This window comes from Takifugu rubripes, chromosome 21 (assembly GCF_901000725.2).
Source record: "Takifugu rubripes chromosome 21, fTakRub1.2, whole genome shotgun sequence".
In the NCBI taxonomy this organism is placed as follows: Eukaryota; Metazoa; Chordata; class Actinopteri; order Tetraodontiformes; family Tetraodontidae; genus Takifugu; species Takifugu rubripes.
The window spans coordinates 16503391-16527101 of NC_042305.1; the positions used below are offsets into that span (position 1 = coordinate 16503391).

A 23711-nucleotide genomic window follows, 5' to 3' on the forward strand; every position below is an offset into this window, starting at 1 on the left:
ACAGAAATCAACTAGACATTTTTTAAAGAGATTAAACACAACCAGACTTTTGTCCCCGTTGACTTAATATTCACACATGTAGTTAAAACTAATGAACAAGCCCAGGCAGGAGAAATCACACCTCTGCTGACAGATACGCTTTGTTTTGTTTCTTCTTTTATTTTTTATTTTATTTTTTAAAACTTTCAGGACAGCCTGCAGGCCTCCATCTGCATAATCAACCAGAGGGTATTTTTTTTGTTTTTTTTCTGGAATATTCTGGGTCTTTTGTACCTGAATTTCAAACTAAGTGCCACAGAAAAATCACACGTCCATTCACCAAAGCCTGCTAATGTCTTTCAAAAAGGGAGCAAGGCACTGGAGCCTTCGTTGTCCTATCTGAATGGACCTTCAAATACACGGCAGACAAACACGCAAGTTTAGCCAGCTATTATTTTAAGTCATGCATGAAATAAAAGATGCTATCATCCCGGAAAATGAAAACCTAACCATAAGAATCGAGGCGCACCAATCGAAAAGAACTTTATGTCCCAGATGCCGGAACATGTGCAAATATAAAAACTTGCTAACCCTGTTTTCTGAATCAGTCTTGATGGGGGATTGTGTTCTCACAGAAAGCATGGATCTAACTGAAAGGCATGGTAGGATGATCAATTTATGACTCAGCAACCAAAGATTTCCTGCTAACCATCACATCCGTCTTGGCAGTGTGTGCTTTGATGGGAGCTTTGGTCTTCAAGATTCACATCAGGTGTAAAAATGAAAACAGGATAATGCTGCAGAAACCGGGGTAAAAACGCTGAAATTGTAATATTGCTAAAAAGGATTTGGGATGAATGTTGGAAATAATTGAAGAAAGATGCTTTTTTTTTATTCTGCTCTGCCTCCACAGTCCCAGGCCTCGATATTCCTCTCAATAACGCTCTGACAACAACCAAACTACAGATTTGGTCAACTAGTTTTTAAACATAATCTTTGGTCAAAGGCCAAGTTAACTTCCCTCTTCAGAACCCAAACATAAGAAATCCAATGGGGAGGGGATCACTTCTGTATCGGTGCTGTTGTCCATTGGGTTCGTTAATGTACTCTGTCATATCGTTACCATTCATTTAATAATAGTTTTTATGACAAACGCTGAAAGGCCACATTCAGACCAACCTGAGCCTCGTGTTCGGGGTGGGAGGGGGCTTTGATGTCTCATGGTTTAAAAGTAGTCTGGTTTGAAAAAGTGTGTAACATTCTGAATTATAATACCGGTAATCCCATCCTATTCTGTGGCGGCGGAGTCATTAAACGTTGACGGCTAGTCCTAGTTGCTATAGAACATCACCTATACAGAACCTGCGCAGTGTAACGCAGGAAACGGTACTCGGTGTAGATGGCTGCAGAATTTAGGGGTGAATTTCTATTATTATATGAGAAAAATATTTTTCCCACAGGCACAAAAGTTAATTTTCTTCTTATAAATTTTCCGGTGATAAAATTCATCTGCCTTTTGACAGATTCTGTGCAAAGTTTTCCAACCTAGCACACTAAACCCCGGCTGTGAACGTTGCCGTGATGTTTTGTGCAGACAATCAAAGAGGTATTACTGTAGACGTCATTTATAGCCCTTCACAAATTAACAGGACCCCCATTCACTCCATATAAAATTGACTCTCCTATTTGCATTTGAAAACAATCAGCTTTTGGGTCCTGACAATATTTTTTTTTCCTTTTTCGTATAACAATATTTAGTAACAGACAGGAAAACACAGTTTAGTATCTCCCAGTGGCGTATGAATAACACACCATAATAGTTTGTATGCTGTCATATGCTTTTTTCTTTTCTTTTTTTAAAAAAAAAACCTTCATATTTGAAGCAAATCCAGAAACTCGCTTCCGCGCTGACAGTGACTAAATTGATGTTTTATCACAGATGAAGCACTCAAAGCTTTAAATGAGTCACACATAAATTTGTACTATTTATACGACATTGCATGTTCACATAAACACACACATGCTATTACACAAAATATTTACACATGCAGACTACACTGACAACTGTCTTCCTGCAAAACACGAACATATTTTACACATTTTTTTTCCCCCAATACAGGCACAGAGAGTACAAATGTTTTACATTCAATACTGGACAGCCAAGTAAAAATACAGTATTAAGTTCAGAGTCAATATTCACTTGGACAGAATCATATCCAATTGCATCCCACAGTGCATTGCTCCATACAATGCAGGAAATTCAATAGCATATAGGAATAAGATTTAATTTACGGACTGAATATGTAAACATGGTTCCCAAATGGTCGGCCAGTCAGAAAATCACAGTAAGACACAGGCTCTCAGAATGTTTAATGTACAGTAAGACTCAGCCTAAAGGAGCAGGAGGACCCAGATCGATCAGAGGTCAGCAGAGCACCGAGCTGGGTGTGAGATTGAATCAGAAGGAATGTAATTAGAGCCTAATGAGCCAGGTTTCTCAGCCCTGAAGGTTAGGGGTGTTTTTCTGTTTGTTAGTGCCTTGTCTCAGCCGTATCTGCTTTCTTTAACAATGGGAAACTTCATGTAGATGTTCCAGCATTCACCTGATCCACATCACAGAGTTTTTTCCCTTCCCAATCGGATTGTGTGCTTCACTGCCCCAGCGTCGGTCCCAGTGACTCGACCCACTTCAAGTCGGCCTGCGACAAGTGCGTGTGTGGGTGGCTGTGTGTTTGTGAAGGTCCACTGGGCCTCTGATGGAGTCTCTTCTTCATCCTACAATAGTCACAAGCCTTTGTCTGTGGAGCAACTCTTGCGTGAGGAAGCTCCACGTGACTCCAGGAGACAAATATAACAACAAAGACGGATAGATTATAAGCCATTGATTACAGTCAACGCGTTCCGCCTCCGATACATTTCCATGGATATTAGCGGTGACGGCAGGGGGAACGGGGCCAGGTTTTTGCAGATGCAACCATGCAAACAAATCTGCAGGTTGTTGGCAGCTTGAATGTGCATCCATTTGTGAGTGGAATGCAGTATAGCTGGTAGCAGAGCCGACAGTCTTTCACCGCTCAAATCAATCCGCGTTATGGATTTTCCCTTGGATTTGGCACTGGTTTATGGAGCCGAGGTCAGCTGCAGTTTGTCATAAAGAAAAGCACATCGCAGGGCGAAGCAAATGCATTTGCCTGTAAGAGAATGGGGTCGCTTCTGGATTTTACACACAGGCTTTTCCCTTATTATGTCTCCAACAAAGATGGCTCAGCGTCTCGTAGGGCAGTGGGCCACAGATGCGCCTCACGCCAACCCTGCTGCTGCTGCGGTCTTGTTCATTTCACACAAGCACAAAGCAATGCTTTAAGTTCATCACAGCCGGGGTGTTTAAAAATAAATAAATAAATAAAGCCTGTGGAACAACTGCCTTAAAAAATGGAATTAAGGACCACAAATATGGCAGCTACAGATACATCAACTATAGCTTTTCAAAGTCTTTAGGCATTTGTTTAATATCTTTTCTGTCGTTTCTTTACAAATGTACAAAATGAGGCCTCTTCATAAATAAAAACTTTAAGACTTTTGACAATGACGGCAGCAGAAACAAAATTAAAATACATATTAAACATTACTTGTAGACAAATCATCTGTTTAGGGGTTGAGGTCGCCCTCACCATCACTCCGGGGTTCATGTGGCACTTTCATAACAAGTTCATGAGAGTCGTGATGTATTTCATATAAAACTAGCATCATTACCTGTTTATCTACATGTTTAAAGAGGAGATTTCAAAATAAGAGCTGCTATGTACGCGTGCATATGTCCCCTATCCATTTGCCTTTAATGAACATCTGCTTTTTTTGTTGTTGTTGATCGAACCGAAGATAACGAAGTCAAGCAGCTGGCTTGATGCTTCGGTGTGTCAGACATGAACCAGGGTACCTTATCTTGCTCTCATCTCTGATTGCAAACACAGTCCTTCACACAGCAGCCGCGGCAGATTCTGCCTTGGTTGCCAGCGTTACGGTAATCTACCACAGAATAATTAGCCAAAGTCATTAGCCCGAGTAATGACTATTAGCCACTGGTGGGCCATTTGAGTTTGACACACCACTGTTTCCACATGCTGATGGGAAGCGCTCGTGTCATCCTATTCTTCATAATCTAACTTCAAATAAGAAGAGGTTGGAAACATGAATTGCTTGTGTTCATTGTTTTCCGTGACCCGCCCCCCTCCACTCAAAAAAAAAATGTTATTTTGAAAATGAAATGGATTTGTTCTGCTTTTCTAAATCATTATACACTGAAGGATTTGCTTTCAAATTTGAGCCCTTTTAGTTTCACAATGCACCAATCTGACTGAAAAATCACATTTCATTGCGTTTGGTGATTAAAAGGGTCACACATGATTTCTTTTGAAGACCAAGTGAATGTTTTGGATGTTTTTCTTCTAGAGGACCCCACACTGTTTTAAATTATAGAGTAATCTTGTCTGCCAACAACAAAATATGTCAGATGCACCTTTTTACATCTATACAGGTAAAATACAAACAAAGTTTAGAACATCAAACCACAACGTCTCTGGAATAATTAACCGGCAGTGTTGGAGCGTTATGTTCGAAAGGGCTTGTGATATTAGAGCATTACTACAGAGAGAATTGGCATCAAACAGTGATTTACTATAGAGAAGAAACAAAAACCGACAGTTCTGCTTCAAACAAATCCATAAAATGTAAAATTTACAGACAGAAAATTGTAAAAACAAAGAGATAATTGGAATTTTACAAAAAATAAGCCATTTGTCTTCACAGCCTCATGACTGAGAGCAAATTTTTTACATTTACTGGCTGGAAGTCTGCCACTTGCATTAAACTCAAAGCAGTTTGCTGTCTTTTTTCATTTCATTTTGTTTTGTCTGTGGTTGACAAAATGGGTAAAAGTGGCTGTTTGCCCAGCAACAAATCATTACGATTCTCTCAGAATTATAACTTTATTCTGCTAAACCTACATTTTATTTTTCACAATGTGTCAATCAAAGCTACTAAAAATATAGGATCAGGAAATATCCTCTGATTAATTCTAGCAAGTGTTGGGAATGCAGATCTCAGTGCTAAAATCTTCCAAAATTTCATGGAGATCCAACAAAAATAGATCATTCATATGAAAATATGAGGAAACCGCTTCCTGCACTCAGCCAACACTGTTAATTACTGTTGATTGAGAACTGGTGGTTTTTTTTTAGGTTTTTTAGGAAAACTACATCTCACGTACATCACGTTCCTTTTTCTGATGAAATGGGTAAAGGCTCGATTGAGTGTTGTGGAAAGGTCATACACGTGTTCCAGAATAAATGCAGGCTTTCAGCTTCCAAGTGTGGCTCTATTGGAGGACCCTCAGAAGGCTTTGTTCTTCTGAGTGCACGACTTCAGCTTTACCGATGGAGTGTGAAAGGGTCTTCCGCGGATTCTTCAGATGGACACTGCCGTCACCCCCCCACTGCTGCAGGACGGCTTCTCTAGATCCTCCATGATCAAGTCTTGTTCGGCGATGTGGTTAACTCTCCTGGAAGTGGGTTTCCTGTCCAGGCTGTTGAGAGAGATGGGCTCCAGAGAGGTTTGTGCATTATTAGCCGGCAGCACCGAGTTCCCCTGAAGCCGGTGTGAGTAGGTCTTCCTCCGCTGCCCGTCTGCCGTGCACAGGCTGAGCTTGAACACGGCTTGAAATCCTCTGCGGAAATTTTCATTGAAGAACCCGTAAATGATGGGGTTGACGCTGCTGTTGAAGAAAGCCAGCCAGTGGGCAAAGGGGTAAATGTAGATGTTGATGATTCTGTATTGCTCCTCGGTCAGTCTGGCGTAGTCGCTCAGCATCATGAGGGTCCACAGAGGCAGCCAGGAAAGGATGAAGAGCAAAGCAACAATTAGGAGCATTTTAATAACCCTTTGCTTTTTCTTGGACACGGTGTGGCGGTTGTCGTGGCCCGGCTTCCCTTCCACTGGGACGGCCGTTTTGAAAAGCGTGATGCCGATCCGAGCGTACATGATGACGATGAGCGAAAGGGGAGCAAGGTAGATGTTTGCAAACAGGACAGTGGTGTAAATCTTCCTCATCTCCTGATTGGGCCAGTTCTCTCGGCACCAGTAAAACGGGTTTGTTTTGTTGTCATAGCCCAGTAACACTCGAACGGTTTGTTCCTTAGTCACTTGTAACATCACCCCCGAGGGACACATAATGGATATGGCCAGGACCCAAATGGCAACTATTATCAGCGCAGCTGTGGAGATGGTCAGCTTCTGCTTGAATGGGTAGACGATGCATCGGAATCTGCAAAAGGGTTAAAAGAAAGTTATGGTTGGCGGTGGGCTTCGTGAAGGGGGGGGGGGGGCATCATTGAATTATAAAACTTTTTGTCTGAGTCCTTTGCTGCATCATTTGGTTTGTTCTGCAAAACAACCTTCAGTGTGAACTCACTTTTTAAACAGGAATCGAGACCTCCTGTAGACCCTCAGCAGGACACACCAGGGTCATATCCAGCAGCATGTTGCAGCTGATTGTATTATTCCAACAGGAAGTGAAATCCTTTTCATATGGATTTTATTTGGGAAAACCTATAGCTCAAGTTCTTAAGAACAATATTATATTACATAGAACCTCCCCAGGAGGTAGTCTGTAGCAACGTGTGTTAAAATATCTGATGTCCCAAATATATATGTGTCAATTTCATTTAAGGCATTTTCCTGCTGTTAAATGTAAGCAGCAAATTGCAGCATGATGTGGTTGGAATATAGATGCTGCTTAGTCAAGCTCCAAAACAGTTTTGCCATAATGCTGCTAAAAAAAATCCTTTGCAAATTCATCAACGGAACCGGAGGCTATTTCTGTGACATCGCGTCATCAAATGAGAGGATTTAGGTGTTTAATCTGTCACGTCTTGGGTTTTTTCTTTTGCTGAATGCTAAAAGAGCGTGTCTCAAGTCATTCTGCATTAATCCTGAGTTTGCATGAGTCGGGGGGGGGGGGGTTGCACTTGCATCTTGCTGTGTCACTGTTATTTAAACTGATATGGCATATTTCCTCATTCTTCAAGTGGCTGTTTTAGTAGCACCATGAGAGGACTTGTGAATCTGCTCTATATAAGGCCCTCAGGCACTTGGAGGCAGAGGGATGTCCCTCCATTCCCACAGCCTGAGGGACAATTGGCAGTAAAATCTTGGCATGCCGTTTTACAGCCTGTAGGGCGCTTGTACATAAGCTCTTCTCCCTAGTGTTGAGATTCTACAACTTCTATTGAGGTTTTTATAGAGATTTTGGAGGATTAGCATCCAAATCGTCTGGCAACCAGTCACCTTAGTGGTGGGTGGGTGGAGGGGGGTAATATAAATGTACTGTAATATAAATCCAACACTAGTTTTTAAAATCCTGTTCTTCTCATATTGTTCACAAGTATCTGTTAGCACGATGACAGCATGAGTATCGCACGGGTGATTGTCAGGCTGCCCACAATAGAAGGCCACTTAAAGTGTGCACTTTTACTCTATTGGTGGGGTTCTGGGGGATCAGAAATCCAGGCAGTACCTGGTGCGACCACCATTTGCCTCACGCAGTGCAACAGATCAACTTCGTGATCAGGTTGTTGATTGTGCCTGTGGAATGTTGGTCCATTCCTCTTCAATGGCTGTGCGAATTTGCTTGCTCTTGTCAGAAACTGAAACGCGCTGTCGTACACGCCGATGTACCGCATCATGCAAGAACTGGGAGGAATTGTGTACAGATCCTTTAACAGGCAAAACAGAAAAGAACACCTGTCCAAAGTGCCTGACGCCATCAATTGTGAGCATTTTGCTGCTCAAGCTTGTTGCAACCCTGATGAAGTCGACGAGTATGCAGTTGAGCTTCTTTGAGACGGCTATACAGTAGAGATAGGGCTCTTGCTTTTGTTTGTCAGTATTACAGAGTACCTGACCCCCCTTCTTGGGGTCCCTGGGAGGAGCACTTGAAGCTCTAATGTTCTCCTTGGGGGGCATCGGTTCTCGATTTAGCAGTCGGTCTATACTCCCACACCCGCATATGGTCATGAACTTTGGGTCGTGCCCAAACGGACAAGTTCACAGATACAAATGATCATACTTAGATTCCTCTGCAGGGTGGATGGGCGCACCCTTAGAGATGAGTGAGGAGCTCAGTCACTCCAATAATGCAGATAAAGGCGAGACATAAGACAAAAGTGTTGCATACATGCATTTTAAAAAATTAAGTTATTATTATTAAGTTATTACTGCATGCTCTTTTGCTACACATAGAAAAAAAAATTGGTCTCCTTGCAACTGTAATGTCTCACTGGATGGAGTTTCTGATCCTTTTTCAATTATATTCATACTAATAAAAGACAGATTTTGTTTTTACAGATGAGTAATGAGACTCAGAGCTAAAGTAAGCTTTACATGAACCTTCAGCTTGAAATCCTTGGGTAGCATTTAGCTCAGAGTTGCTATAAAAAAGGAGAATTCTAGGAAAAGGGAGAATTTTTCTGTATAGGATGACACACAATAGCCACCTTACCTGTCAACAGCAATAGCAACCAGAGTGAAGACAGATGCTGACACAGAGATCCCTTGGACCATACCACTCATTTTGCAGACCAGGCTTCCAAAAGGCCACCCTAACGACAGGAAAGATGTGGTCAGGGAGAATTAAGCTCATTCATGTAAAGTGCAGAAGGAGGCGAAGGAATTTGCAGAGATATCATATCTCAGCTCCTGCACATAAGCGGCGCTGCCAGTGTACCCCAGTAGCAGTTTGCTGACAGTGTAGGTGTGTTTTTGAGGCTGAATCAAAATAATCGCACTGCAGGCTGTCATCAGCATCATGCTCAGCATCCACCTTGTGGTGCTTAATCACCAGATGCATTCACATTAAGATAGCCCGTCAGTTGTAGTTTATGTATGTACGGGCTGTAAATAGTGATCGAGGGTTGGCTTGATTGCACTTTTGCAGCACTCACAACCTTACTTATGCTGGCCTGAATATGCTGCGAATGCTAAATCCTTCACTTGCAGCAGAATCAAACTGTTATTGTTACATCAAACAGATTAGACAGGTTGTGAAGGATCTAGTGATTTTGCTGAGGACGTTTTTAAAAATCCTGGTTTATGCACATGTGTTGCAATAACACGATCATATGTGACACTTAATCATCAGGATTGATCATGATACTACCAACAGATGGAAGAATCTGCTGATGTATCTCAGATTCTGTACATGTCAGTCTATGTCTCTGAAAGCTCTGCACAGCATGAGGCTGACACCTAAGCCCTTCCTGCTGGGAATTCTGGGAGATGGCTAAATCTGGTTCAGTTGTTTGATTGACATGGCTCTTGCAGTCGCAGCTGAGTTACTTCATTTTCACCTCTGTGACTTGTCCTCTTGTCCCTCTATTCCAGTTGCCTTTGTACTTGCTGTGGCACTTTGTTCCAAATATCATGCTGACTGGAACTCCCAATCTGCTCCACTTGCTCTGATTTGAGAAATGTAGCCAAAACCCTTCCAGCCAACCCCTTTGTGTTTTTTTGCAGAAAAAGAGTGTTCCCTTTGTCATCCTCCATCTCCTTCCTGAAAAGGCCTTTTCTATCTCTTACATTTCACTGAACTGGAAAGATGGGATATCTCTTCCACCATGACACATCGTATCCCATTTAGGTGACCAAGAAATAACAATATCCACTAATGGGTTTCATGAAAGGATCGTTTGATGGATCATTTTTGTGGTGGATAGCTTAAGTAGTTAATTAGGACTCAGTTTAATGTGTAAACTATTTTAAAATAAACTGTGTATTTCCTCCTCCTTATAGAAAAACACAGATACTATAAATAAACACCAAGGACAAGACATTAATCAGGCATAACACTCTGACCACTGAAGGGTGAAGTGTATCCTCTTCACAATGGCACCTGGGATTGAATGGGAAATGGAGTAGTACGCAATTTGCTGAAAAAATGGGCAAATGGAGGGATTAGAGGGAGGCTGACAGACGATCTCATCGAGCATTGCAAACAGTGGTCCACAGAAGGACGAGTGGAGAACTGGCAACAGGGTCATGGACCAGATTTAGTGATGTCGTCTGATCGAAGACAAGATACAATAGCTCAAACTGCAAAAACATTTAATGCAGGTCCAGTGAGAAAGGTGTAAGGATACAGCTATGTTGACCCCTATCATCTTCTGAAAGGGCCAACAATGGGCCCATCAGAGCTGCACAGCAGTGTAAAAGGGTGGCCTAGCCTGATAAATGTGTGTATGAATGGTATGCTCTCTCTGTGTGTACTGTGTGTCAGGTCATTAAATCGTCCAAAGTCACTTTGGATAGACCAGCCTTGATGGGAACATGAGGTGAAAGTCATCAAAAATGTTGTCAGGTATGCAGCTACATGAATATGCAGCATTAGGTGAGTTCCCAGCAGTACTTGCACATCAATATACATAAAAGTATCTGTATTCCCCCGCACTGCCAGGTCGGTGGTGTACAGCATTCCAAATACTTGTATGATTTCCCTTGGTGATATTATCTAATGAGAATGCAAATGTTGACTGCAGGGCATCAGTATTTTAATTCTATCAGTTGTATAGAAAAGACTTCATTTTGGTATAATATTAAATGTTTTATATTTCTGTCTAATGACAACCTTTTCCTTCAAATGTGGAGAAGCTGTTGGAGAGGCACCACTCTTCCACTAAAGCTGGAAAGAAATCATCAATAATTAAAGTAGAGCTTCAGCCATTGATTAACTTCACCTCATTTCTGTTTGCAAAATTACTTTTTCAGATGATGTTTTAAAACTATGAATAATTTAACATGCGCACATATACAGTATATTTAATATAATAATAATCCCGTGTTAATCTACTGCACCAATACTAATCTGTCGTTCATGGGAGATGCAAGCTGTCAGTCCTCTGTTATGTCACCACAGCTGGGACGTAATCACATAAAATCACTTTCCATTTGAATTTCGTCAAACTCTGTCTGTGTCGGAAATGTGACAATAGAGTCTGATTAAACTGAGTCAAAAGTCAGGAGATGAATAATTGCTCCGTAAACATTCAGGCAATTGTTTAACACTACTCTAATGATGGAGGCGACTTTTTTTATCCACTGGGCCTTCATAGTCATCCTATAGGAGCGCCTCTAGATGGGAGGAATCTGGCTGCAGCTGCATTCTTTTTAAGAATCCCACATGTGAGATGTTTGTCATGGAGCCCTGGCTGTCGGGCTTGATTAGTGAGATGTGTAAAGACTCCTGACCTCTGTTAAGCATGTTAGGAACTCTGCTGCCGCCACCAATAACAAAGTCACCTCCCCTGAGCTGGTCTTTCTTTTCCCAGCGGCTGCTAGATTAACAAAAGCTGCTTGTAATGATGTTCAAAACTTCATATCAGCATAACTCTGATCAATGCAACAACACTATTGCAATGTACCGGGTGTGATCAACATTCTTAAAATAATAAATGAGGTCTAAAGAAGGCCTAAAGAATAGGTAACACTTTGTGTCCATGTGCCAACAGTCAAATTAGGCTTAGAAAAGATAGATGTGCCTCCAGTTTCTTTTCACAGGAAAAATCTGCCAAATGTGAACAGAAAATTGTACCTTTGAGAACCCTTTTTTATGAGGCTGCTGATCATCAGTTAACAGAAATCAGAGAATATTATACAGGCATATAATTAATAGTGTATAATTGATAGGTGCACTAATTGCTTTGTTTTGTGCACATATTAAGATGGAAGCAGGTCTTAAGTGCTAGAATGTTGCTACTGTAGCCCAGAATGATCTAAAATAGCTGAACTATAATTGATAGCATTTGCATGATGGCAATTCCTTGTTAGAGGTGTGGTTTCTTTTTTTGCTTTTACTTTATTTGTCTTGAATGCAAGACAAATATCAATAGAAAATCCATAAATTAATCTATCAGCTACATTTGAGCTGGCAACTGTAAACCTATGAATTGGAAAAATTGAAAAGCATGGTAGGTTGTCCAACATGTGAACATAAAGTGTGAAGGACAGATATTCAAAATTTTACCTCAGATACACTGAAATCATTTGGGATTAATTAACAAAAAAAAACACCATGAAAAAAATGCTTAAAGTGCCTGATGTTTGGTCAAATTAAATAATTTAACCCTTTATTTTATAGCGAGTGATCATATTTGATAATTTTTGCACATCTTTAAAATGGGGCTGTCCCCCCGTCCCCGTGCACAAGAATCACAAGACTCTGTCAGCCAATCAGGAGAGGTTGGGCTCCATCCCAGAACACCCCATAAGGTCATCATAAGGGGTCAAGAGAGGGTCCAACATAGACCCTGCAGAGAAGCATTTTTGCATTATTTTATTTACCTTATGAAAACCCAATTTTTTTCTATCTATATTTGCCAGTGAAGGAGTGAAAGCGTGCTTTTATCTTCTACCGACATAAATCACCATGACAGTTTAATTATTTCCATCTGATCTCAAGCCTCGACATGACATGCGGAATCTCCTCTTGAAATTAATATTTAGACTCGAAGCATTGCGGCATGTTGTGAAATATGCTGTTTGTTATTTTGCTCACCTGTAATGATGTTGTCAAGGAGAGTGGTGGGCATGCAGAAAATCCCCACCAGGAGGTCGCTCACGGCCAGATTTAGGATGAACAGGTTGGTGACGGTCCACATGTTTTTGCTCCTCAGCACAATGAAACACACCACTCCGTTCCCCAGCATGCACACCACAAAGATCAACAGGTAGGACACGATGAAGATGGCCGCTGTGGACGGCTGGTGCAGGTAAAATCCAACATAGGTGATGTTGTTCCGAGGCGGGACAGACTCGGTGGAGTTGTAAAATGTCCAATTGTCGTACATTTGAGTCAGGTTGCTTTCGAGATCTCTGCTCATTTTGGACCTAAAAATGGAAATGCAGATTGATCTTAAAGTCATATGGGTCAAAGGGCCAATAAAAAGCAATGCACACACACACACACACGCACACACATACTATAATGCTTCAATCGCAGGCTTAAGCGTAAACACAGCTGACGCAATAGCTCCCCCGTTAGTGTCTTTCCATGACCTCAGGGCTGTGCAGTAGTATCACCTCGACAACACAGGCTGCCCTGTTGAGGCTACAATTAAGGTTATGTTCAAGATCTGGGCATTAAAAATTCATCAAGCGTTAAAATTGTGTTGTTGTAATAAGAGGCCTGCACATAATGTAAACACAGGCGTGTAATCACTGTGACGTGCTCTGTCACAAGTCATCACTGAGAGCGGGGAAGACCTTTAGCAAGGACGACTAAGGTATGAAAATGAGTCTAAATTACTCCTCTGGTAAATGGATAAAGAAATGAGAGGCCAGATAATGGTTATAAATGGATAAAGAGTGGGATAAACAAGCAACATGGATGTGAAGTGTTTTCTCCTTCAACATAATTCAGTAAAGGAACTTGTAGGCATTCCTACATGAAGACTGAGATATTCCCAACATGTCTGCCAAAATATTTTCTATGGATGAAAAAAAAGTGCAACTTTTGGCATGATTCAAGGCAAACCACCGTTTGGCCGTGCACGGCAAATTATATACACGTGCACACTACCAGTATTAAAGCAGGATGACTTCCAGGGTCATATTTTGACAGAAAAACCTGCCAAACAGGACATGCCTTTAACTTTTCTTACTCTTCATACATCAGCACCAAAGGTTAAGATGTAACTGTACTTTAGAGAAAGTAGATTAGTGCTTGTCCCCAATGGCACACTTACACGTTACCTCAGTTTCTACTGGCCTCTCTTTTGGAAAGACAATGGAGTGAAGACAGCAGCGGCTGTTTTTCTTATCTGTGAAAAAGAGTGGTCGTGATTGTTATCTGCTCTTTCTCTCTGTCTATTGGAACGTACTCTTTTCTCATTGATTCATTACATTTGTAGAAGATCAATATGAAATGTTGGCTCTGGAATGAGGTCTGGCTCAGTCTCTCTGACACAAATGACAGATTTTAACACAGGCACTGAGAATCGGTTGGGTTATTACGATCATTTCAGCTGTGAAATGCTTGCGTGTGTATTTCCTTCAACAATGAGACTGTTGACTGTGGTAGGGACAGTTTTAGGTGAAGGCTGAGGAAATGGTAGCAACTGTCACACACTGGAGAGCTTGGGCGTTGAAACCCTCTGGTGTGCTCTGTCCTAATCATGTTCTCTACCACACTGCTGATCTCGCAAATCATTTAGGAAATCTTTTCATCCCCTTTGACTGGTCTGGCTGAGTTTTGTCACACTCCTCTTCAGCCACGCCGTCCTGCCTCTGGTTGTTCTGAACACAAGGACTTCGGCTCCAGTACCTTTTCCACATTTTTTCCTCACAGCTTCCCCCTTTTGATTCATGTACGTACGTATGTTATCCAGCTGTGAGTAACATTCCATGTCTCCTACTGCGAGCCTCCGTTTCTCCAGGTTTTCTTCACCCACGTGCATTAGCCTAGTTATTATTCTGTTTACAGTGTTTGCTATGTCACATTGAGAAGTCTTACTGTCATAGATCTTGACAGTGCTCATGTGCTCGTGTCAACAATCCCTTTGCATCACATCGTGTCCTATTTTATCTAAGAAATAGTCGCATTAACATTTTCATTCCCTCTGAACTGGAGCACAGCCATAGAATGACAGGAAGACTAGAAAGCTAGCGTACGACAGATTGGGTAAAAATGTGACACCATCTTTGTCCCCGCAATGTGCCAACATCCATGTGGAATTTGTTGTTAATGAACTGTGTTGATTTTGATAGCTGCAATGTTAGTGTCGTATTTATGAATCCCAAGCTGTGGCAGAGAGTTGACTGACAGGTGTAGACTAATACACAATGTGATATTCTTCTGAGACGTGAGCCAACTATCATATAACCTTCACATAACCTGTAGACAGAAGCTCATAATATTTCTCACGCAATCACACTTGTACCACACAAGAGATAAGAGGTACAAAATGGTTTAATATCAGGGTCTCATATGATGACAGGCGCGGTCAGAATGGACAGCAACTGCAAATATATGACTTTCATATCCAACATGAACAGACAGTTCCAAGGACTCACTGTGGATAAAATTTTAAATAGTTTTAACAAGGATAATGAAATTCTCCAAAATTGAATACATTAAAAATCCTAGAAACTGGCACAAAAAGGTGATTATGGTATCGACAGTATGGAAATAATGCTCGGCTCATCTCGGCTCTGAACACAGTGATGGTTCTAATGCAGTGCCTTTCCATTAGTGCCTGGGACTGGTGCTCGCAGCCTCTCACCAACGCATGTTCCGCTGTAAATGATTCACATTATTTAGATTGTTTCCCGGGATAAGCATTGTGACGTTTGGCTTTCATGATGTTACACGGTGATGAATGGTTATGCAGTATGTGCATGCCAGCAAGTAAATCTACATGAATCTGCACGCCACAGAGGCAGATTACATGCAACCATGCACGTCCCCTCTCAAGAATTGAAAAGGTGCGATAGGAGGAACAGTGTGTCTTTACTTAAAAAGAAGAGAAAATGGAGTACCACCTTTGACATGGGAAGCAAAAACATGAAACTGCATCGTGTGTTCTGTTCAGAGAAAGAAACCAAAAAGGTGGAGCACAAGCAACACATCTCTTGAAGGGGACGTGCTATGCAAAACTCACTGTAGTAATAGTAAGGCTATGTAGTAACTCACTGTCTCAAAAGGCTCCATCTGAATCTCTGTCAAGCAATGATTGGAGCTGAGGATTGCCTCCCATACAGCCAAAGCTACCTGTGCAAGCAACTGCCAGTTTCTTGTTCTCACCTCACCTGCATGCAACTGCCTTTACCGCCATCGTGCACAGCCCGAAAGCTGTTCACAGCTGCTGTGAAACCGGTGAGTTTAGAGACCAACAGTGCTCAATCCTTCAGGGTTTTTTTGTCTTTCCCACATAAGCACTTTACTGACATTTCACTTAGAAAAGGAACCATGTTAACTTGCAAAAAAAGGAAGCAGAACACATCGCCTTTGAATTACAAAAAGAATGACAAACACGTATTTCTGAAACTGCAGAAAGATCTCAGGACACCAGTCTCGCTGCAGATGTTCTGGAAAGTGGGGACTCGTCGCATTTAAATCAGCATCTGAGTGAATTTTGGGGTAATCATTCTAATCAGTCCACCAATTTAATGCAAATCAGTTGCTTATGCATGAAGCAGGGGTAAAAGTAGTTGGCTGAGGCTTCAAATTTCAGGTGTGAGGTCTGTTATATCTAATATTAGGAGCCAGTTTGCTCTACCTCTTGCTGGGTTTTATGTTCGACTGTCAGCCCTAGAGCCTCTTTCCTTCACATCCTAGAAAACGAGAAGAAATCAGCTGTCAGAGTGAAAATGTGAGCCTCAACTAGTCAAATTGATGGTAGAGAGAAATGTCCAAATGTCTGGTGACACCACAGACAACAGAACAAGCGCAGTCACATCCATCACAACGCTCAGCAAACATTTTCTAGGTCCTGGAGGGAGAAGTAAATCGATCTGAGGAGAGAAAATCAATCCAAGAGCAAATGATCAAGTGTAAACGCTGGAGGAAATGGACGCATTTGCTGTATGTCCACAGTCAAATGATTCCTGTCTCATCAAAGGTTGCCGAGGAAGGAGAGTTTCGAACCCACCTGCGAAATGTCAGGCTGAGTTTTGAACCGAGTGCAGGGGCGACCACTGACACTTTGAAGTAAGAACTGTTTGACAAAAATGACTGTCATTATGTTTGGTGGGCAGAAAAAGCAGTTGGTCTTTGACGCCGAGGTGCACCAACCTGCAAGAGCGGCAGAAGAGAGAACGGACTTCCGCACATTTTCCTTACATTCATTTGAGCTTCCGTTGTCCAGTCATGTAGCTATTTCCTAACATGTTATCATGACTTGCTCAGACATTAGGTTGATAGATGGCGATTTACATTCCTTTGGAAATGTGGCCCTCAGATTTTGTGGGAAGGTAATCTGACATCAGCAGATGTGTAATTGTGTGAAAATGTGTCTTTTAACTGGAAAATAAAATCCTCAGATAAAATGCGCACTGAAAAAGCCTCATCGCCAGCTCGCTGCAGCTTCAGAGGATATCTGTCACTTCCCTGAACTGTCAAAGTTGGGTTTTAATTGTGTCAACAGCCGGCAACAACAAAAGGACTGCCATGCAATGACAGCTTCTCTATAGATGCTTGCAAAAAACAGTCTGTAAAATGTGATACATTGCTGTCAGGTTAACAGTATTTGCATTGGAGGAACGGCAGACAATGATGATTTCATGTCATTTCAAGAAAAGATGAATAATAAAAGTGGTTGCTGTTGTGCGGAGTGTTGATGTAATATTCATTTAAAATGGGAAATGAATATTAAGTCAGGTTGTGGAGAAAATTTCCTTGCCAATATTTATTCATGTAAGATTAGAAGACCAGAATATTCTTCCACAATGTAGGGGCCAATTTTGATGAAAATCAAAGGCCAATTCGACTTTGACAGCAGCCATGAGCAGGAAGTCTTTGGCTTGTCATTAGTCCTGAACCATTATCACAGCGTCATACGGTGCAGCCAACAGTGGAAATGAAAATGATGTGGACTGCAGATGGACCAAAAGCTCACAGTTCACATACTTCATGAGAATATATGAATAATTAATTAGCTGCAAATTCAGCTCCAACTTACCCAAGCCCATCAGAAACTGAGCATTGATACAGGCTGTCTTTATTTTTACTCAAATTGCTGCTCACTTTTAAATATATGTAATAGCACAACTGTCTGGGTATAAACATTTGTGTACACTTGAAGAAGGTTCAAAACAGCGCATAAGAAAGCTATTAGATCAGCGCACAACAAGGTTAGGAAATGTCTAAAGGCTAATTGCAGAGTGTAGTGGCAGTGAATATTAACATTAGCTCTGATTTGCTCTGAAAATGATTCCTTTGTGCTGCTGTTCAGCCTCTTCAAATTTAGCCTCCGCGCAAAGACCTAGGCATACAGTGTGCCAACAATGTGCGCGTCTCTGCGCTTTTTATGCGCTCTTGGGAACCTGACATGGGAGGGGGGGGGGGGGGGGGGGGGGGCATTCATTTTCCGAATGTTCTCAGCTCAGAGCCTTACGCGTGAAATGCGGATTGTGATCAGGAAGCCAACTTGGAGACCTGACTGTGCGCAAAAAATACGCATGGATGAGCATTGCTGGACAAAGGGTTCTGTGTCCAAAGGATCCCGGCGCATGAAAGGAGCAAAAACTAGCTGGACACAGAGTAAAACTGAGTTACTGACCAGAAACAGTGACGGAAACCACCGGAATTAGTTTTGGATGTAAAAAAACAAAAACAAAAAAAAAAGTTCTGCTCCGACATCAATCAATGTCAAGTCACCGGCAGTCTTATCATTTGCATTTTGGGCTGTAATAAACTTGTCTTACCTTTTGATTATCTCAAACCGGGATGACGGAAAGATGCGTTCTGGGAAAATTGGAAAGTTAAAAGAAAATCCAGTATTTCCCCCCCTCTGAGTCAGATGTATGTTGTCAGGACAAGGTGAGAATGGAAAGCGGTCAGACTTCGTCCTTCCGCGGTGCTCAGTGTCGCGGACGGGGCGCGCATCGTGTAGCACCAGCAGCTCTCAGGCAGGCGTTCGGAGCGCAAGTGGAGGATTAGAGCCGGGCTTGTGCGTATTTGATTCTGTGACGTCGGGAGTGAGGGGTGGGATGAGGGCTGGATGAACAGGCTAATGGTGGAGTGATATCCCCCTGATCTCATCCAGATGCTGTCCCTCAAATGTCAACAGTTTGCTATAAAAAGCGACAGCGGGGCGGATAGTAGAGAGGTCACAGATGCCACACCGAGCTGCTGTACGTCTTTCTGGATTTACAGTACGCACGAACTGAACTGACGCCCACTGCGCTTTACACCGTGATGCACGCGGGAAGTGCGCACAAGGGTCTCGCTTGATAAGAGTGGCTTTTCCCTCTGTCCCCAGAAGCCCCAAAATGACAAAATTAAATTAAAAATATGACTTTTTAGTGCATAGCACCTGTACTAATTGATATAAGTGATTCCAACATTGCAAAACAAGCATTTATTTATTTGTTAGAACTGAAATGTCTTTATATATTTTTTAAATACTTGATTTTGGTGGCTGGTTGGTTGAACTGGAATTAGGAGTCAATGCTCTGCAAAAAATTAAAAAAATTAAAAATCTGCCCCATAAGCAAAACATCAGTCAGGACTGGAGTGCAGTTTCCTGGGGGAAATCTATAAATACAGAGACATTTGAGCATTGGTGGCTGCAAACCGTTGACTGTGCATAATGGGTGGGTCTGTCACACTGATATGCTGCATCTGACTTATATTCTGCTGCTCCCCACTGTCAAATACAGCTTGTCAGATGGAGGCAGCCAGATGTCAGTGAACTGGTGACTCAGAAGCTTCTGACAATTGATGCTTGCGGGGGTCTTTGTCTGCTTGACCACTGCTCATTCGTTCAGCAGCAACAGCAGTGCTGTCAACGGACAAGTAGGCTAAAGAGCATTTCCTGCCTCTCTCCCCTGTATCACTCCTCACTGTCTTGTCATTGTCTTGCTCCACATTTTTTTAGAGAACGAAAAGGGAAAAAAGCTACGTAATACGTTTAACTTGCATAAATGATAGTGCAGACTTACTTCAATAGAAACGAATGAAGCAAACTCAAAAGTCGACTGTGTTTGGCCTTCAGAAGTCAACATCCGTAAGAGGGTTCTGGCAAACAATCCCAGATTGGATTTACCCTCTTAAGTTTGCTACTACTGTGAAACTTCCCTCATCCTCATTTAGGCTCGTTTACAGATATAATTAACTTACAAGGCAACAAAGGATGCTACCACATCCAAATATGCTCTGTGTATAACAGTGCTCACTTTGGTTCCTCTGGATCCACATACAGGTAGAAGTTTGCTAAAGTGCCCCAGAATTCCTGATATTCACTGATGTGAGCATCCTGATCCATCTCTCTGGGCTCATATGGATGAGTTCAGATTTTGCTTCCAGAATCCTGGACTTCATATGTTCCTGTATAGATTTTAGGATATTTCTGTCTAATAGTTGATTATTAGATGTCTAAAGCAGTGCTAACACGGCAGAAACATTGAAAGCTCATGCTAACATGCTGAATAGCTCAACACAGATGTCGCTGACAGATAATTTGAAGTTATATTCCATTTTTTTCCGGCCGAGATTGGTGCTCCGTCTGGGTTAAATGGCAGCGCGGCAGCGGCTCCTCCACAGGGCTGCATGAGTTCACACTCACACTTTTTTGGGTTGAAGTTTTGTCATCCACATGCTGGTGTGTCACACAGCCAAATGATGAAGGAGCAGCAGAAAGCTGAATTCATAGCTGAGCGTGCAAGTGGAGAGCCAGGAGACGCAGCCTGCTCGTGAGAAACGACCACAACCGAAATGGAAAAATGAAATGGTGTCCTCATCTGAGATGGATGGGGAGAACATTGGAGACGGGGACAAAGTGATTCTGAATGGGCCAGGAACATTTGCTCCCATGGGTGTTTGAAGAGAGGCAAAGCTTTTTATTTACATTTTGTGATGTATATGCATTTAACGTGTTGAGTTTAAACTCGACACATCAAGACTGGGGCTGCTCAGAAGCTGTGACAACAGGCAGCAAGTTTGAATACTTTGACAATTTCATTTAATAAGGTCTTCACCCACTCCAAAAGTAATTTGAGTTCCATCCAGATTAGGCAGGATTCTATTCTATATTCAATTACCTGATTTAACGTGGCTCACGAGTTGGAGCGGAGCAGAAATCACCTCCCGTTTCTTTAGTTTTACCTCTGCGCCATGTTTCATTGTCGCGATTGATTTATATTAATGTGTCTGGATGGCTGGAGACACCTCCAGAGCAGCCTTGACAGCCTCCTTGATTATAGATTAAAAAATAGATTGACTGAGGAGTGAGCCTCATTTGACTATTTCACCTGCTCTGAACTCCAAGGGCGCTACGGTTTGACAGTTTAATTTAACGAACAAATAGTCTGAAGTGGGTTGGAATGTGTTGTGGATAAGGGGCCGTACCAGCAGGGTTATTATCCAAGATCAGTAAGATTATTTACGAGCTAAATCAGTTTTGACTCATTTCTGGGAGAGTTTCAGTAGCAGAGGCCGGAATAATCATTAAGAAATTAATATAGACGAGTTAAGTTGGCCGATGGGTAAAACGGCGAGCAGGAAGATTTATGGCACCAACAAAGTGAACAAGATTTCCTCAACACTCCTGACACCAGATCTGCCGAGGGGAAAACGGCCACCGGGAAATTTAGAAAAGGAAAAGTCTGAAATAATGGAGGAGGAAGAGGAGCTTTTTGCTTCTGTGCACTCCAGCAGCTTACAGGTTGTTATCTATCCACAGTTAAGAAGACCTCTGGCGTTCCCGGGTCTGATTAATGGGCAAACGGGAAAAGCATCGCTTCAACAATTGTGCTCTGAAAACAAAAGCCAATATAGAAAAGTTAGTGAAATCAAGGCCACTTCCAACATTCCAAGGTCTTTCTAAAGTCACTCCTGTCTATTTATTGTACTCAATATTGAGGAAGCACGTAATTCATGTGAGGGATGAGGATTAATGATTGATTTTTGAAGTGGGAGGTAAAATGATGGCTTTCAGAGGTCAGCGCTGTTATTTTAAACCCAGGTAGAAAGTGGGGAACAAGTCGGCCAGAATTAAAGTGAGAGAAAATCCATAAAAATGACTTGAGAATCCGGGAAACCAAATTACCATTAATGTCTCTTTAAATCCCTCTTTAAGCCTGATTAAACGCTCATCAGAAGCTCTAATCTGAGAACCGACACCTGTTCTGGAGTAAGAACGTTGGCTATAATTAGCTTCACATTTTTAAAACATGCATGAAACACATTATTTATGGATCCAATCAAATTTTATCTCCAAAAGGTTATAAAATGAAAGTGGACCGCTGACGTGGAAACAAAGGGCCCCATCTTCCTTGTAGCTTTGTCTTTTGTGTCACACTAAAAAAAAAAAAAGGTGTAAAAGAATAATTGTGTTGTCAGAGGGACCTCTGGGGAATGGGACAAAGCAATCTTTTCGGCAGCTTCACTGAACTTTAGAAAATAAATTCCCAAGAAAATACTTTGACCTGCAGAAATCAAATGTCGGACAATTGCGGTTCCCTTTGTCCAAAAACAACCTTTGTATTTCTTTTATGTTTTTTCCCCTTTGTTGGGATCAATAATTGCATCACTTGTACAAATTAGATTAAATCCCGCAGCTGAGTTCTCCTGTTTGGATTATTGTGCTCTAATGATGTGGATGCAGCCAGCTTCCCTGTTGTGTGCTGCCTCATCAATGAATATAGCACAATTTGGCGTCATTAAGTGCAGCACTTAATGAACTACTTTGGTTCAATTCTCTGCCAGGTATCTTTCTTATTTGCATCCCTGCTTCATCCCATTTCCTTTTACCTGCTGACATTCCAGGCGTCTATATTCAGGCTTCTTTGCCACCTTCGGTGTAATCATCCACTATCGTCTTTCTCTGATATAGCCCTCCAAATTCCTCCAGCCTGCCTTTGAGCAGGATGTGATTCTGTCATCTAAATGTTCTTTTAAAAGTAATGAATTGTTATTAAAAACAGGGGCCTGTTTCATTTTCTCCTTTTCACCCTCAGTTCTCGAGTGTGAAAAGGAGTTGGATTATATGATATTTGCAGGTGTGAGGAAGGCATTCAATAGCAATCAGCAGCGTTTGAACTGAAGTTTGACTAATTCCAAGGTTGTCAGACACTTTAATGAGCCCGTAATCACGACCCACCGGTCTCTGTCGACACCGCGTCTCGCTCCAAACTAATAACCATCACGCACGGAGGAAGCTTGTTTCGCTTTCATTCAAGGAGGCGTCCCGATGCGCATGGTACAGCTCTTTATTTTCCTTACCCCCAGCAGAAGATCTGGGCGGAGCGTCTCCACAGTCGGCTTCGCCTCTATTGTGAAACTGAATTCTAAAGCATTTTCAGACCTTTCAAGAGGAGACTTTTGGGCGTCGTGGGGCTCATCTGCCACAGTGTTGTCAGGCCTGCTTCAGGGTGTGTAAATCATAAATCCGGCGTTCATTTTTGAAGGCATAAAGAAGCCATTATCCTGCACATTTCACAATCACAAAGGTCATTGGCTTAATCCTCAGGCCTTAGCAACAATTATGTCAGTCAGACGTGATAATCCCAAGATCCTGATATCACAAATTCTGAGATTTTCCTGTAGCTTCCAGAAGGAGAGAGAAAACACCTCTTTTTCCTCTTCTCATCCATGAATTCCCAACAGTCTTCTGGATCCTCTCCTCTCGTGTTTTATTACCAACCTCAATCACACCAAAAGATGTGATTGTTGGTTTTTGTTGTTGCACTTTCAGCCGAATCTGTCAAAATTTTGCTGCTGGCCTGAGGCTGGAGGAAGATTCTCTGTCACCGGCTGCGGTTGCTGCACATCGGTCATTTGGTTTCATGCATTTTTCATGAAAAAAATCCCTTTGAACTGAGTCACAAACTTATTTAGACTCACTTTGGTGATCAGCACAATGTACCGTAGATTGTGTGCAGGCTTTCATCTCTGGAGCTTCCTCACTTTTGCCCTAATTTTAAATATGTTTCTTTTTTCTAAACATATTATCATTATTGTTATTGTT

General features: G+C 42.0%; 2 protein-coding genes across 3 annotated transcripts in view; one reads left to right on the forward strand and one right to left on the reverse strand.

Annotated features, from left to right (window-relative positions):
* Window positions 1–23711, forward strand: part of LOC101063089 (coxsackievirus and adenovirus receptor homolog) — a 46265-nt gene that overhangs the window by 5050 nt on the left and 17504 nt on the right. The gene's annotated exons all lie outside the window — the stretch shown is intronic.
* Window positions 354–18697, reverse strand: npffr2a (neuropeptide FF receptor 2a). Of its 2 annotated transcripts, XM_029828940.1 has the most exons (4): window positions 18448–18697; window positions 12581–12912; window positions 8534–8633; window positions 354–6298 (listed from the first exon to the last, which is right to left on the reverse strand). In XM_029828940.1, exons 2-4 carry the CDS (start codon window positions 12903–12905, stop codon window positions 5443–5445), a joined length of 1281 nt encoding a protein of 426 aa, XP_029684800.1. In that variant the 5' UTR covers window positions 12906–12912; window positions 18448–18697; the 3' UTR covers window positions 354–5442.

Coding starts and splice junctions, on each gene's coding strand:
- npffr2a (XM_029828940.1), bottom strand. CDS start 12,905: ATGAGCAGAGATCTCGAAAGCAACCTGACTCAAATGTACGACAATTGG. Junction 8,634..12,580: donor CCTTGACAACATCATTACAG/GTGAGCAAAATA, acceptor TCCTGTCGTTAG/GGTGGCCTTTTGGAAGCCTG. Junction 6,299..8,533: donor GTTGCTATTGCTGTTGACAG/GTAAGGTGGCTA, acceptor ACCCTTTTGCAG/ATTCCGATGCATCGTCTACC.